Below are 16,367 nucleotides of genomic sequence, written 5' to 3' on the forward strand. Positions count from 1 at the left end.
AAACATCCTTCAAACATTTGTTTCCCACATACTGCCAGCTGGGTCCTCCAATACTGTAGTAGACATAATTTTATTTGAAAGAGACAGATTATGCTGCTGAAAAATAAAAACACCCCACTGGATTTGTGTGCTCATCAGTATTTTGTCACAGAAATATCGGGAAATATTAGTATGAATCTCTCCTTTGAAGCCATCAACTTCAGCTGATGCTTGACAGTAGGACAGATTCAAGGACACCCACCTTTCAGCTTTAATAGTGATCAAGTTGAAAAAGCCTCCTGCTGAACAGAACATTTGATTACCCTGTATGTATAGTGAAGCAAAGTAAGCACACACATCTAAAAACCACACTGGAGCTGTCACTCATGCTATTTCCCTGTTAAGTCAACACGGAAGGTTTAAAATCACTTGCTTATTGGGAAGGGAGAACCTTCTGCTGCTTCTAGTGTAATGCATCAAAGCATACCCTTCAAAATGTAACAAAAGATTTTCTTGGGTCACTTTTAATACATAACACAGCATTTCTTCTAGTATCATATACACTGTGAATGAAAGCTGCAGTTGCATTTGTCTCTGCATGTAAAAGATCTGGGTCCTTTTGAAGGTGATCGCTTGCAGTTTAAAAGACCCAAGAACAGATGCCTTAGAATAGCAGCAGACCAGGGTGGAGAAACCTTTGGCAACTTCCATCATCCCAGATAATTGGCTATGGTGACTTGGCTGATAGGAGTCAGAGTCTAACATCTGGAAGGCCATAAGGTTCCCCAAGCCTGCAAGGGGCTTTTTCTAATAATTGCTAGGGATAGATGGATCATTATATTTATAATCTGTTTCTGCTTGTCTGTGATCAGCCCCAAATCCATTCCATCCCAATTCCACATTTCTCTGCAAATTAAAAAAACAACTGCAAACATTTGTAAGTATGTATGCAATCAAAACACTTTGTGATAAATGCATCACACAAATGTTATCACTCTCTGTGTGTGTGTGTGTGTTTCAGCTGTAAACTTATTTCATAAAATTCAGGGAAGAGTGACATAAAAAATATTTAAGTTCTGATCTGCACACCTGAGAGGTGCAAATCAGGACAATTTTTTCTAGAGTCAAATTCCGCCAGCATTCTATTGCCTTCTTCAAGCCCCTATGAGCATAGAGCTCCTATTACCCACCTATGCAAAGTCCAAGCTGCACCAGCATGGAGGGAACTTTTACTCTCCCAAGCCAACAATGGGAAAGTCCAGCTTCACATAAATTTCTGCTTCCTGACGCCCACCTTTGTGATCCTTGATTCCATCATATTTTCCCATTATGATTATGGATAAAAGGCTAACATATTAAGCCAAAAATGTTCAAGGTTGGGAATTGATTTTTAATTTTTTTTTGTTATGTCTGAATATAGACACTCAGAAGGCAACATTCGGAACACTAATGCAAAATATGCTCCAGTTACAGGTGGGTAGCCGTGTTGGTCTGCCATAGTCGAAACAAAATAGAAAATTATTTCCAGTAGCACCTTAGAGATCAACTGAGTTTGTTCTTGGTATGAGCTTTCGTGTGCATGCACACGAAAGCTCATACCTAGAGCAAAATATGCTGTGCACAGAGAGGAAGAAAACAAAAACAAAAAACAAAACCCCAGCCTAGATAGTAAATTTCTAGGCATTTGTACTGCAACTATTAGCCTAACTCTCATTCCTGGAGTCCCTTTTTGCTGTCAGAGGAAAAACAAATGTAGACCAGAGGGAGGGTCTTTTCACCCTGGATTTTGATTTTTTTCCAGAGTGGTGAGCAGCTTGATATCCTTTTCTCATGCCAGGTAAAGCTTTTAAAACACATAAGTCTCCCAGGCATCGGTTTAACTCCAGTTTTACCAGTCTATGGTCAGCTGTGTCGCCATGATTTTAATTGTTTTTGTGACTAATTATTGTTTATTGTAAGCTGCTCTATAAGAGTACTTTTATAGATTGAATATTAGGATATTTGATATGTTGAGGAAATAAATCCAAAGCATTTTGCTGTACTTCCATTTGCAGAAAAGTTTAATATGTAGAAGGTAGCTGAAGAGTTGCAACAGTGACTTATTACTAGTCTCAAAATGGGTTTGTGACAAATTAAAAGCTCAAATGGCTTGCTCTATACTCTCTACAACTTATTCTCATTTTAGTCTCATCAAGCTATTTAGAGACTGGCATGCCAATCAGTTTCTCATACATTGTGTGCCACAGTGCAAGCAACCAATGTCCTGCTTGAGGGTGGCCTTAAACCAGGGGTAGGCAACCTAAGGCCCATGGGCCGGATGCGGCCCAATCGTCGCCTCAATCTGGCCTGCGGACGGTCCGGGAATGAGCGTGTTTTTACATGAGTAGAATGTGTGCTTTTATTTAAAATGCATATCTGGGTTATTTGTGGGGCATAGGAATTTGTTCATCCCCCCCCCCAATATATAGTCCAGGCCACCACATGGTCTGAGAGACGGTGGACCAGCCCATGGCTGAAAAAGGTTGCTGACCCCTTCCTTAAACCCCTTTGGATCAAAATCTGTCAAGTGGGAAGAGAGCTTGACAGAGAGGTGAAGAAGTCTCCACAGGCTGCTCCAGCTACGTGGGCAACTGGCACAAACTGGCCTGTGGGGAGGGACAAAGACAACATTAAATGCATACTGCAGTTCCCGCTGGATTGCACCTTCCCCCACAGCCATCTACTGTCAACTGCCCTGTGGAAAGGATTCCAGAGATAATACCAGGAGCCCGTTCCTGTTGCACCTGGACGGTTTCCTCCTTTTATGAGGCTTTCTACTACCAGCTTCCCTACTAGGAATCCTCCTTATAATTTGCTCTATGGTGAAACTGCTCATTCCTCAACCCTCCCTTCTCAAAATACACATTGGTGTTACTTATAAGCAGCAGTCAAAGGATTTGCAGCCTCAAAGATGGGATATAAATAGCTGTAATAAATACATGAAAGAACACTGACATAAAAAGGCTTCCTGAAATCTCAAGAATTTTATACTATTCTTTTAAATGATAAATAAAAAATACCCATAACTGTGTGCCTAGCATGATTGGGTTGCCTTCAGTTGCTTTGACATAGAAATCAGTTGAAATATATTGGCATGCTGAACAGCTGAGGCACTCAAGCATCCATGTAAAAATGTATTTTCTCAGTACTACCAGAGAACAGATGTGTGCCACTCTTCCTGACTGCCAGGTGGATGAATTCATTTATTCGAAATATTTATATTTTACTCTTCAGCAAATTTTCTGGGGCAGTTCACAAAAATGAGATAATAAAATATAAACAACAATTCATTAAAAAGATAAATACATTTAAAAGCCTGAGAGTGCACAAGTGCCTGGCATTGAAAAAATATCAATACTGACATCAGCCAGGCCTCTCTGGACAGGCAGGGAATGCCACAAATAGGGTGCCACCACTGAGGAGGTTCTCACTCTGGTAACCAACCACTTCACCTCAGTTGGCAGAAGCACCTGAAGGAAAGCTTCTCAAGATTACCACATTGGACATGAAGAAGGATCCGTCAACAGGCTCTCTCTCTTCAATAACATTCTCCACAGGGAATAAATGGCACTATCAAACAACTACTAGATCTACTTTATGCTAGATCTCATTAGCAGAGGGGTGTGTGGTGGGGGTTGAGATGATGTGAGTTTCAGAAGAGCAGAATTCATTGTTTGAATTCAGAATTGAGACAGAATTTATCATCTTCAGAATCTCACAATTCACTGACTTTTTCAAATGTCAAGTTTTTAGCTCTTAGTGTTATATACTTGAAAATGCAAATCCAGGTGAGTGGAAATAAAGAGGAGCTTAGCAAAATCTCTAAATAGCTATGGTCTTCAATGCCATGCATGATTCTGTGCCAGCTTGACATCATTTTACCCTCTCTGTCTAATTTACAGTCATCAAAAGTATTATAGTTTTGATTGTTTGCTCTGTCCCAACATGAGAATCCAAGGTTCAATTCTAACACACATATAGGGTGCCAAAATACAATTATAGTTTCTCTGCTGTTTGGGGCTGGTCTGTACAGTGTGCAAAACTGCACCAATGTCATTTCCTGCTTCTCTTTCCTTTTCAAGTTTCGCCCCCCTACTGGAACCTTGACTCTGTAAAGAAATTTGCATATTTCTTGCAGCGCATGCTTACTAGTTTAGTGTACACATCATCCGTTGAGCTTTTTGTAAGAAATTCCCAACTGGTATCTTCTTCACCACTTGCAGATTCGGTGGTACTGTGGTCCTGGTGAAAAAGTTTTGTTTTTCAATTTAGGAATGTGAATTTCACTTAAAATTTTAACAATAAAACTACAGAATATATTTCTTTGGAGGGAGACTCAATAAATCAGCCTTGCTTTCATGAACATTGTTCAACTGGTCATCTGGGCTATAGTCCACAAGGCTCTGGAAACACAAATATCCATATATGACCATTCAGATCACTCTTGATTTCTGTCACTTCAATGCAATCCCAGCCTTGGGTTAGATGGTACATTTCCCACAAAAAAGCATGCTGTATAGAGGTTAGGAAACAAAAAGCAGCAGTAGGAAGAGAATAAGGTACAAAACACTGAATATTTTGGTTTTTTACTCCTTTGCAGAGAACACACGTACATTTTCAGATGTTGGTCCACCAGCACAACAGTTAGAAATATGTCTCAACAGAAAGAAAGAAAGAAAGAAAGAAAGAAAGAAAGAAAGAAAGAAAGAAAGAAAGCTGAGATTCCCGGGAAGTTTAATAAATCCCAAATCCTGAACATGCATCAAATGAGCCAACACTCTCAAACTCTTAATAAAACAGCAGTGGTTAACTGGCTGTTATGGTTTATTTAGTTTTCCGCCTGAAGTTTTATTGTTGGTTTTAAATATATGTAAGTTTTTAAAATTCTGTAAACTACCTTGGGAACCAATTTTGGTTTAAAGGCAGCTTATAAATAACAGAAATGAAAAATAACAAGTTTTCAGAAGATGAAATCTTCCATTCAAATTACCGGTAACGGGAAAGTATCCATAGCCTTCAAAGCCAGACTTTCTAGAGTTAGCCCTGTGAATTCTGCTCTGCTTCACTGTGTACACATACAGGACACAGAACACCAGCACACCCCACATCTTTAGTAACAGTTTAGAAAACGTTGGTGTGCTGCAATATGATTAAACTATGCAACTGCGAAAGATTTATAATGTTACGTATAATGTTACGTATTTCACCAAGTCATTACCAGAATAATGTTGTTTGGGTATAAAAGACACACAAAGTTGAAAAAAATGCTATAGAGTGAGAAATCACAAAGAAACTAAAGCAAAAGAACTGGATAATAGAAGGAAATATTTGACTTAATACCAGGGAACATCAGTTCAGCAAAAAAATAAAATACAATCAGGGAAACAGTAATTATCCAGAAATTTACACACTACTCCTGGGTTATGATAGAAAATCAACTCTCCATAATAAAAATGAGAACAAGGGTATTTGAAGAGGGCATGGACCAATGTGAAGGAGGAAACTCTTTTCTCTTATTTATAAAGTAACCATGCATAATCATTGGGCTTGCAAGTCAAAACAAAAGGCAACATAATAAATGCTCATTATCAAACTTCTGGAATTCCATATTATGATATTTCACCAATATACATACAGCATCTTTTTGGCCTGGCTTCCAGATAAGTCTGGCAGCGATCCCAGGGTTTCCTGACTGTAGAAATCTCCTTTCTCTGTGAGTCAGATACTGTTTTGTTTTCAATGGATGCTGGAAGAAACTGGCCATTGTCCAAAATGGTGGTTTTCCCAAAGGCAATTCAATGAGGTTCAAATGTGAAGTTGGCATAAGACCAGATGTAGTTGTGTGAAGAGGTCAAAATGTGACCTGCAGTTTGTAGCTTGGCACATTTTCTTGAATTATTTGCTATGTACATAGGTTTTTTTTCCTCCAGCTTTTCAATTGTCTGGATTGTGCTGTGGATGGCACTATTTGGAGACAGAGGGCTTGCAGGCACATGCAATAGCTGCATTTTCCATGGACATAAGCAAGGTCTACCTCTGGATCCACTCCATGAATCCATGAATTGTTAATATTAATTAAACCCAGGAGAAGAATGTTCTATTGTTGACAATAGTAGTTACGTTCGGATAGGAATAAGTACAAGTGAAACTCTTTCCATTGTGCTTGAAAATTCACACTCAATTCTGCACAAGATGAAAAGTTCTACCTGATCATCTGGCATGCAAGGAAATAACACTGCTGATATTTCTCTATCTCCAATGTCATGTTGACTCTAACAACGTGATAGAAGGTTCCTGTTTTAATGGATGGCATGATCCATTTAAAGTGATAATTAGACCCTAATTTGGAGTTGGGGTAGAGTTTGGATTCAAGTGTTTGCCTGGTGACTAATTTACAATTTTTGACAAAGGTATTGCAGAGAGTAGCAGCCTTGTAACTCCAGACAGTCTTGAACGAAACTGATTATTATTTGGATCTGTTTTAGCCTGCCTTCCAAAGATACAGCTGTCAACTTGATGGATAACTTACATAGGGGAATACACAGGGGGAGTGCAACCCTGTGAGTTCTCCTGAACCTTTCTGTAGCTTTTGATATCATCAGCCATAGCATCTTGCTGGGCTGCCTTGCTGGAACAGTTTCTGAAAGCACAATGTTATGGAGGCTTTGGCCCTTTCTGGAGTGTTGGTCTCAGAAGGTATGTGTTCCTAGACTCAATGCCCAGATGGTATTGATGGACAAGACAACTGTTTATGAGGAGCTTCTATAGAATGCAGCTGTGAGAGGACAAGGTAGATGTTTGGAGTCCACAACACCTATACTGTATCAATTGAATTTGCTGCCTATTTGTCTCAGTAATTCATATAAAGAGGTTGTGCTGACCTACACGGAGAGCCCCTTTATTCTCATTATGCTCTTTAACACACACATATACTGTATATATTCTGGCGTATAAGACTACTTTTTAATCCAGGAAAATCTTCTCAAAAGTCAGGGGTCGTCTTATATGCCGGGGGGAGAATCTGCGGTCGAGTATATCTCATACTCTATATTTTAACTGGAAAAGTTGGGGGTCGTCTTATACGCCCAGTCGTCTTATATGCCAGAAAATACAGTACATCAACAAGACCCAAGGATGTCACTCCCACAAACACTGAGGGTGCCCCTATGTGAACTGAAGTGCTCCGTCCTTGGTTTTGGGAGAGAAAAGTGCTTCAGGTATCAGGTTTTCAACATAGTTCATCTCTGTGTTTAATGTTTCAAACTTAAATAGAGCTGATTTTGCATCACTGAAAAAATGCAAACAGACGTGCACAACAGTGAACCATGCCAGCTATTGCATTATGAAGGGAAATTCATGCTCTGTTGGCCTTCTGCTGAATGTTTTTTTTGTAGAGTTTAATTAGATGAATGCCATGGTTTATATTAATCTGCTAATTATGATTAATTGCTTTCATTTAGGAAACACTAATCAGAAAGTATCTTACCTCAATGGAAGACTGGGAGCTGGAGGGTAATGGGAAAGGAGCAACAGCCATCTGGTTAAATGCATCATCATTGCTGAAAAGCGAGCAAGAGAGAGGAGAGGGAATCAATACATTAGACAAACTGCAAAAACATCTTCATTTTCTCTTATTGGTTATTTTAGTTATTTCTTACATTTATAATCCTCCTTTAAGGTGGTATACATAGAATTTCTAGGTGGGCTCCCAACTATGCACTGACCAGATCCAGATCTGTTTAGCAAGAGCAAGAAAAATGCACCTTCGACACAATAAAGTACATAGCCCTGTAAAAATGTAAGGCATTTAGATACTGATCAAATAATGCATCTCTGTCTCTTTATTTTGCCTAAAACAAGGGGGCAAGAAGTTTAGCACTAAGTACCACATTGGAAATGCATTGTAATTTGGAAAGCTTCCATATTTTAAATTGCATGCAAATAACCCAGCACCACTTATAGTATGATTAGGGCTATTGCCCCGTGGGGCTGGCCAGCATACTGTTTTAGCAGGCCTACCTAGAGGCACATCTATTTCCTGCTTATGTTTCCTGCCAATGGCTATTTCCAACAGTGCTTTCAATACTGCTCTCTGCTGTAACGTTTACATAGCACGCTATGCTCCCATCAATTTTTTGTACGGTAATTTTTTATATCAACATCTATTTTGCAGCTGTTGGAAGTGCACATTGGAGGGTTTGGAGAGAGGTGTGATAAGTATGCTGATGATACCCAACTATCTTTCTCTGTACAACTGAGCCAGTCGAGGCTGTGCAGGTCTTGGACTGGTGATTAGATACAGAGGTGGGTCAAAGGGGGCGGGGCAATAAGTGGAATATAAATCCTGATAAGGGTAGGTCTGGAAATCGGGGAGGTTTTCTGTTCTGGACATGTTGCACTCTCGCTGAAGGAACTGGCATGTGACCTGGGAGTGCCATCAGAACCATTATCACTGGAGACTCAAGTGACCTTTGCAGCAAGAAGTGCCTTTTACCACATTTGGCCTTGCCACAGTACATAAGAACATAAGAGGAGCCTGCTGGATCAGGCCCATGGCTCATTATGGCCAACCAGATGCCTATGGGAAGTCAAAAAGCAGGACCTGAGGTCAACAGCAGATACCCCACTTGTGATTCCCAGCAACTGGCATTCAGAAGCTCACGGTGAAAAAGAGACCTCAAGACTGGAGGTGCTTTGCGTGGGGCTGTTCTTGAAGAAAGCTTCAGCTAGTGCAAAATATGGCGGCTACACTTTTATCTGGGGTGTCCTGTCACAAATATGTAATACCAATTCTGAAAGAAATATACAGACTCTCTATATGTTATCACTTCAAGGTACTCCTATTGACTTACAAAACCCTATACAGTCTGGGGAATAGACACCTGGGAGAATTCCTTATCCTGTGTATCTGCCTGCTTGTTAAGATCTGCTGGGCAACACTTCTTAGCTCAGGTATATGGCAACATGGGAAGAAAGCCTTCTCAATGGTGGCACCTAGTTTGGAACTCCTTGCCCTCTGAGATATGGATGAGGCCTACTCTTTAACCTTTCAATTCATGCTGAAGACATGGGTATTTGGCCAAGTTTTTGGTGGCCTAAAGTACCAGCACTGATATATATATATATTTATTTGACTGGTTGTAACTATCCACGTTGTTTATAGTACTAGTACGATGCACCTGGATTTGTTTTAATTTGTAAGCCCCTCGTATTTGTAATGAAGAACATATAAAAATATTTTAAATGAAGTACAAAACTTTGTAAATTATGGGATTACTACTGCTGCTGTTACATTTATATCTCACCTTTCCTCAAAGGAACTCAGGGTGGGGTACATAGTTCTCCCCTCTCCATTTCATCCTCACAACAACCCTTCAAGCTCAGTTAGGCTGAGAGACTGTGATGGGCCCAAGGTTGCCTGACTGAGTGAGGGATTTGAACCCTGGTCTCCCAGGTCCTTGTCTGACACTTTAACCACTATACCACACCGGATTGCCATGTTAAGCACCCCCTCCCAAGCGGTCCAACAAGGACTGATGCATTTTCTTCAAATAACTAGTGATGCAGTGCCTTTTTCGGGGAGGATGGACGGACGCAGGGGTACGCATAGCCCTAAACATTTTGTGAATCTAAGTTTGGCCTCATTAAGGGCCAATATGAGTAGGAAAATGAGAGTACCCCTAAACATTTTTTAAGGGAAAAAAGCACTGTAGTGATATACTAATATAGTTGATAGAAACAGTTTCTGATTAAGGCCATCAATATTATTCTTTCAACCTGTCATATTCTTGTTTAGCACAAAATTTGATGGGCTGGGCAGCCAGAAATGGCAATATTTGAACAATGCATACAGAAGTGCACAGAATATTCTTACAGATAAATGATACTCAGCTGTACTTCACATTTCCAAGAACCTCCCTTTAAAACGGTACAGCATGTTAAACAGCAATTTTCTAGCTCTTTTTGTTTTCCCAAGCATACAAACCAATTATGATGCAGCTCCTGCTGATGAGAATTAATCAGCATATCTAAAAGCTCCATAACCCCTGCTAATTTCTGTCTGGTGCCAATTTAGGTTCTGCCAGTTGTTGGGTTTAATTTTTTTTTTTTTGGAAAAATATATATAAAACAGCTAATCAGCACAAGTAACAAGGAAATCAGCATAAAGCACTCAAGCACTTGATGCAGCCTATAATGAGGAGATCTGTAAGCAGTAAAGCAACTTCAGACATTCTATGAAAGTCCTCTCTTTTGATTTAGGCAGCAAGAAGGCTTTGTGGAGAGTTCTGCACATACAGCAAAGCTATTCCCTTTCTCCAGCCTCTCCTAATCTTAGGGAAGGAGTGTGAAGAGTTGCAGTTTAAAGGCTGGGGAGCGGAGCAGAAGTTGTTGGAAAAGCTTGTGCCTCCGGGGGCGGGGGGTAACTAGATATCAGAGTAGCACCTTCACACCGTAATGTTTAGGAGGGCTTACAGTACAGCAGAAACGGAGTACAGAGAAATGCATGATGTGACAATGCAGTGCAGGGTTGCCATTTCCAAAAGAAGTCCTGTGTAGGGCATGATGCATAGTAACTCCACCCTCAAGTGCCCTTTGGATCCTTGCCATTGTTTTGAGAAATTTTTAAGCACACCTCTGCCACCTGCCTTTCCCCATCACCATTAAATCTGCACCGTATGCAATTTTAGAAAGAGATGCTAATTTTTATTCATATAAAGCAACTCTCTCTGAGGTAAGAAAGAAAGAAAGAAAGAAAGACTAGGTGAAAAGAGGTTGCCACACATAATCTATTCCTGCTGTGACCGTACATATTCAACACAACTTTAGTCCTGCTTCAAAGGAGGTCGCTTCAAAAGTAATGGCGTGTTTTAAACGGCACCACAGAAAATAAATAAATGGACTTTTGTACTACCATCTCAGCAGCTGTAAAACAGAATATATTTATTTTACAATGGAAAGTAATGGCAACCTCGCTTTCACGATAAAGCAAGCCAGTGAGGGGGCCTGAATACAATGTTGGAATTACAGTGCGTGACAATAAAAACTCAGCACAAACGCAACCATCTGCCACAGCCTTTCAATTCCCAGTACAGTAGTACTATAGTAAAGAAAGGTGAATTCCCACATGCACATTTCTCAAGTTCATAATCAGTTTGTGACTCCCATGTGTAAAATGATGATCACAGACACCAAATGCTATAGTTTATCTCCAGGTGAAAGTGTGAAAAGCCCCCATCAAAAAGACCCAGGTTTTAATTCATTTAAAGAAATACGCTGGGGAAAGTGTGAATATGCATGTCAGCTAAAGGATCCTAATACAATGGAATACATAGGATTTATTTCACAAGTACAGGAACACAGGAAGCTGCCTTATACAAAGTCAGACCATTGTTCTATTTACCTATCTACATTGATTGACAGCAGCTCTCAAGGATTTCAGACAGGGTAAATTCCAGCCCTACCTGAAGATGCCAGTGACAGGACCCGGAAATCTTCTGCAAACAAAACAGATGGCCTGCCACTGAGCAGAAAATGGGAGGAACTAAAATTCGAACTGGATCCAGTGGAGATCCTCCACAAATGGAAGGAATCCTTCAGTTAATGGCAATGTCCCTTCGGTTTGCAGAAGCCACTAGGATCTTTCTGGTAGAGGCTTCTGCCAACAGAAGGGATGGTAGAGGCATTTTTTACTAATTCCTCTTCCTCCTCTCAGTTCCCGGGCCACATCCTGCACTGTTGCAGAGGGTCTGTCAATTCTCCAGAGCAGATTTTTCAAGGTCACAGCAGAGTGCTGGGAAAAGGGATATCTTGTGAAAATCACTTCTCCCCTAACCCCTTCCATCTTTTGCTGGAACTCTGCTTTACAGATCTCTGCATCCAAGTGCCCATATTTTCAAATTTAACTGTATCTCATTTGCCTACTTTATCATTACAAGTGCCAGCTATTATTATACCCTGTGGTTCAGTATTTTAGACCATACGTATCTGTATAATGAATACATTGTTAATTATCTACAATATTTGGTTTGTTATTATTTAAATCCTAATATTTCCAAGTATTGCCTTGGAATTTATCAATTCATGTCACATTTTCAAAGTTACATTTTAACAGCTGTTAAATAGATAGATGCTTTATCTATCTAAACAAGCAAAACAAGGAAGAGTGACAATCCCATGCTTTAATAAACTTAAAGTACCGAAGACATTAGGAAAAGAGTTTCTTTTAAGATCAGAGTTTTGTGGTTTACAAAACAACAACAACAACTTGGGGCCAGCTATGTACACACCATTTTAATACACACAAGTATACAGAATGGAACAAATGACAACACACAATGGTCCTTAGGCCTCCTTCAGACTTGTCATTCACAAAAAAGTACTTTTCATGGCTGAAATTTATAATGGTAGAGGCAACCCGAACTTAAGTGACTATTATCAATTTTTATAGTGCTGATTTAGTCAAGCTGAGAATACATGTGGCTCCAATGTGGAGATTCAATTTCTCTTTTCAGAGCAGCTAAAACCTATTAACCCTGCCTCCAGATCAAGAGTCAGGGAGAAAACTGAAATCCCCCCCGCCATGACCCTAGCTGCTGCTGCCTCCTTCCTTCCCTAAAACTTCCTGAGTTACACCATCAGTAGTGAGAGGGGTTCTTAAGAGATCTAAGTCTTAACAATTTATGAACTGCTTTAGTTTTAAGGCAAGTAGGACAAAACTCCCTCCCCCCATACCTTTTGAAATACAGTGGACCCTCAGGATACGAATTAAATTCGTTCCGGGGGTCCGTCCGCAATCCGAAAAGTCTGTAGGCAGAGGCGCCATTTCTATGCACACACGCGGCGCGATTTAGCACTTCTGCGCATGTGCGCGCTGCGAAACCCGGAGGTATACACTTCTGGGTTTGCTGTGTTCATAACCCGAAAGTTACATATCCAGAGCAGTACGTAACTAGAGGATCCACTGTATAAAGGTTTGATTCCACTCCTCCTGATTTTAAGATACTTTCTGTTCTGTTCTTAATCCAGTTAATCTGTATTGTGTATGTACAATATATTATACAGTGCTTTTTCAGGGGGGACACTGGGGTACGCATACCCATAAACATTTTGTGAATCTTTGTACTTTTGTCCATTTACTGTATTTATTTTTCCCGATTTGAAGTATAAAATGGTGATTTTCTTGAGTCAAAATGAGAGTACCCCTAAACATTTTTTAATAGAAAAAAGCACTGATATATATATAAAATTAAGTATCTGTTAGACTCTTGACTAAATAATTGGAAGTGGTGAAGAGAGAACCATAATTCCTATGCAAAACTAACCATTCTAGTTTGTTTATTTAAATAAACCAATCCAATCTTTTGCAGAGCAGGGCAATCGCCAACCCCAGTTTCATATATGATTTTTCTACCTTCTGAACAGCTTTTCCCAGACACATTTTCAAATGCAATTAAGTAATGGAGAGTTAGTTGCTGTACACGACATTTAATTTCAGTAACTGAGAAATGTAAAAGGAGGCTGAAAGCAAGATCATTAATCTCCTCCGGTTGCCTTGCACTGCCAAGGATAACAACTAATTTTTCATTTTACTAGGTTTGCTCTTCAACCATAGTCACATACGGTCAAACTTATCGAGACTTTAAGATCCAGACACAGTGACTCTAAGGTTGATATACTTATAAAGTATATGGAGCATAGATTTAGTCGCTGCTTCTATTTCTCGGAAAGCAGGGTCAGTAGTAAACAGTGGGTACTATTCATAGGGTTGCCATATTTCAAAAAGTAAAAACCAGGAAACCTCAAAAGTTGTTGAGCTTTTTAGGAAACCTCCAAAATTGTTTACCTTTTTTTTTTTTTAAACCCTCCTCCCCCAGACATGTCAATTTTCCCCTGACCTATACTACACAAGAAACCAAGGGTGGAGGTGGTTTCATTTTCACTCTTGATCACCAGTAAAGATGAACACAACTCTGAGATGGGGGGTGAGGCTACCACTCTGGCTACAAACCAGCGTGAAACATGAAATACGCATTAAAAATCGACATGCATCTACAGAAATAGCTGGTGCATGATGGCTTTCAGAATAGTGTACTGCAAAATCTGAACATGTAATAGAAAACCGTAATGTTAACTGCATAGGCAACAGATTTTAACAGTCACTGGCACATGCCACAGCCAAACTAAATCTGTTTGCCTTGAGGGGAAAACCATTCCGTAATATCCAACTAAGAAGAGAGAATCTGAACAAGTGATAGTCTTCAAATCCTAAAACTGGGAAACACATTTCCATGTTAATTCTGTAGTTGGTCGCCACAGGACATCAAAGCTTGCTTTAAAAAAGGTGTTTTGTTTTTGTTTTTACATATACAGCAATAGCCTCCTCACAAAATTGTCCCAATGGTGTTTACATCAACACTGTAAGCTAAGCCAATATTAATATCCCTGCCTTACAGATGTGATAAGGGCACAGTAAGGGGAAGCCTTTTAGTAAGTTCATGCCTGCGGTGATATAGATCAGCCAAAGGTAAGGTCTGGGAGAGATTAAAGGACATGCTTAATTGTTTGGCTGGCTGGTGTTCCTAGCGAACTTACCGGTAAGTCCTCTATACATCCTACAATATTTCACCTCTCAGTTCCTTCTCCATTCACCATATTCTGTGCCTCTCATGTATAGTCCAATTCTTTCCCCAGTCTCTTTCAAAATGTCATACCAGATCATATACAAAACTATGCTTCAAAAAATGCTTTCCACATCTATCAGGTAATAGCATCATACTTGTCCGCTGCCTACCTTTACCCTGTAGCAGCCAACCTATTTGCATTCCACAGATGAGGCATCCCATCAGCAATGTGAGCAGTTTTGCTACCAGCCAAAGTGATGACAAAAGTCCTCAAATGGTCTTCCTTGCAGTGAACCAACCAACCAACCAGTTTGCCATTTGTTCCCCAGTCACACTATCAACAAAGCCCAAATAATAACAACATGGATCCTAAGAATGGCTAGTGGTGTCTCACATAGCAGAATGGACTTTCCTGTCTAACTGCATTCCCTCGTCTTCCTGGAAAACCTCTCCTGAGAGTCAGAATGGTGTTTGTTTCTGCACAGGGTTTGACATTTTCAAAAATTGGTAGAAAATGGAGACTTCCCTGCTCTTCTTCTCCCTCTCCATTTCCACACAAACACAAGCATCTTACACTTGCACCAGGGCATCATTACATCCAAACCAACATGTCACAAATACTTTTTTCTTCACCTAAAAATATGCTGGGCACTCTACCTTCTTAAAAGATTGAATAAAACAATAGTCCCACCCACAGGTCTAAAATCTGATTAGCCAGTATGCTGAAAGCTGAACTGAACACACAGCCATCAAAGCTTATTATAGCAGTAAAAGCAAAACATGGGTTTAGTAACGAAGCTGGATTCCAATCCTGTAGAGCAGGGATGGGGAAACCCTTTTCAGCCAAAAAAACCGCATCCCCTTGGGGGCAACTTTCTGAGGGCCGCATGCTGTTGATGGGTGACAAAAAAGGAGACAGGGCAAGTGACTATACAGCCACTGAAAAGTCAGAGGTTTATAAACATGGACCTCTCCATCCGGACAAGTAAGGACACATTCCTTGCGTGGTTTGGGGAGGAGGCCTGTGTGGAGGAGAGGGCCAGATAGAGGCCTAGAGAGCCACATTTGGCTACCAGGCATCAGATTCCCCACCCCTAGATCCCATGGCGTGGGGTGAAGCACCTGCATCAAGTGGTGGGTATTAAGTAGTGGGTGGACATAGCAGACGACACAGTGATTCTCCAAGCAGCTCTTTATTCTCAGGCTGGAACAGAACTGAACTGAAGGGCTGAGCCAGCCTGCTTACATAGTACTCAGTAACATGCAACAGTAACAACTCTCTCTAGCTACCCAATCCGTGAACGGCACTCTCAATCCTTCATTTGCATGTGGACCTGAGTGAGAACTGCAGTCATGGTGGGCAGAGTGAAACTATACACACAACAACACCCCTAGTGGCCTAGGGTGAGAACTTCAATACATAACACCAGAACTTCTGGCATGCAGCGTTGCTGGTCATCTTCCCCACCCCTGGGTCGAGAAGCTGAGTGAGTGGCAACACTATGAGGAGCACCATGGCTCCCACTGAATACAGTGAGACCTGGGACATGGTAGCAGCAGAAGTGGGGCATGGCAGAGGGCCATTTCCCATTTTGCCTCAGGTGGGGAAACAGGACAGGCCGCCCATGAGGAAATGCTGGCTTTCCTGTTTGTTGCCAGCTTGAGTTACTTTCCTTGCTTTAAAGAACTGCCCAGGGAATGGAATGGCAAGGGGAAGAGCTAAAGAGA

The 16,367-nt window shown here is 40.6% G+C and overlaps 1 protein-coding gene across 7 annotated transcripts in view; it reads right to left on the bottom strand.

Moving 5' to 3' along the window:
• PATJ (PATJ crumbs cell polarity complex component) overlaps positions 1 to 16,367 on the bottom strand; it is a 161,153-nt gene that overhangs the window by 42,846 nt on the left and 101,940 nt on the right. For 5 of the 7 annotated variants that reach the window (XM_033151941.1, XM_033151938.1, XM_033151936.1 and 2 more), the window contains 2 exons: positions 7,505 to 7,577; positions 4,168 to 4,260 (listed from right to left, as the gene is read on the bottom strand). In XM_033151941.1, coding sequence (XP_033007832.1) covers positions 4,168 to 4,260; positions 7,505 to 7,577 — 166 coding nt within the window. The remainder of the gene's footprint in view (positions 1 to 4,167; positions 4,261 to 7,504; positions 7,578 to 16,367) is intronic. The other 2 variants (XM_033151940.1, XM_033151939.1) reach the window with 1 other exon arrangement.

The sequence above is a fragment of the Lacerta agilis genome, chromosome 6 (assembly GCF_009819535.1).
Source record: "Lacerta agilis isolate rLacAgi1 chromosome 6, rLacAgi1.pri, whole genome shotgun sequence".
Classification (NCBI taxonomy): Eukaryota; Metazoa; Chordata; class Lepidosauria; order Squamata; family Lacertidae; genus Lacerta; species Lacerta agilis.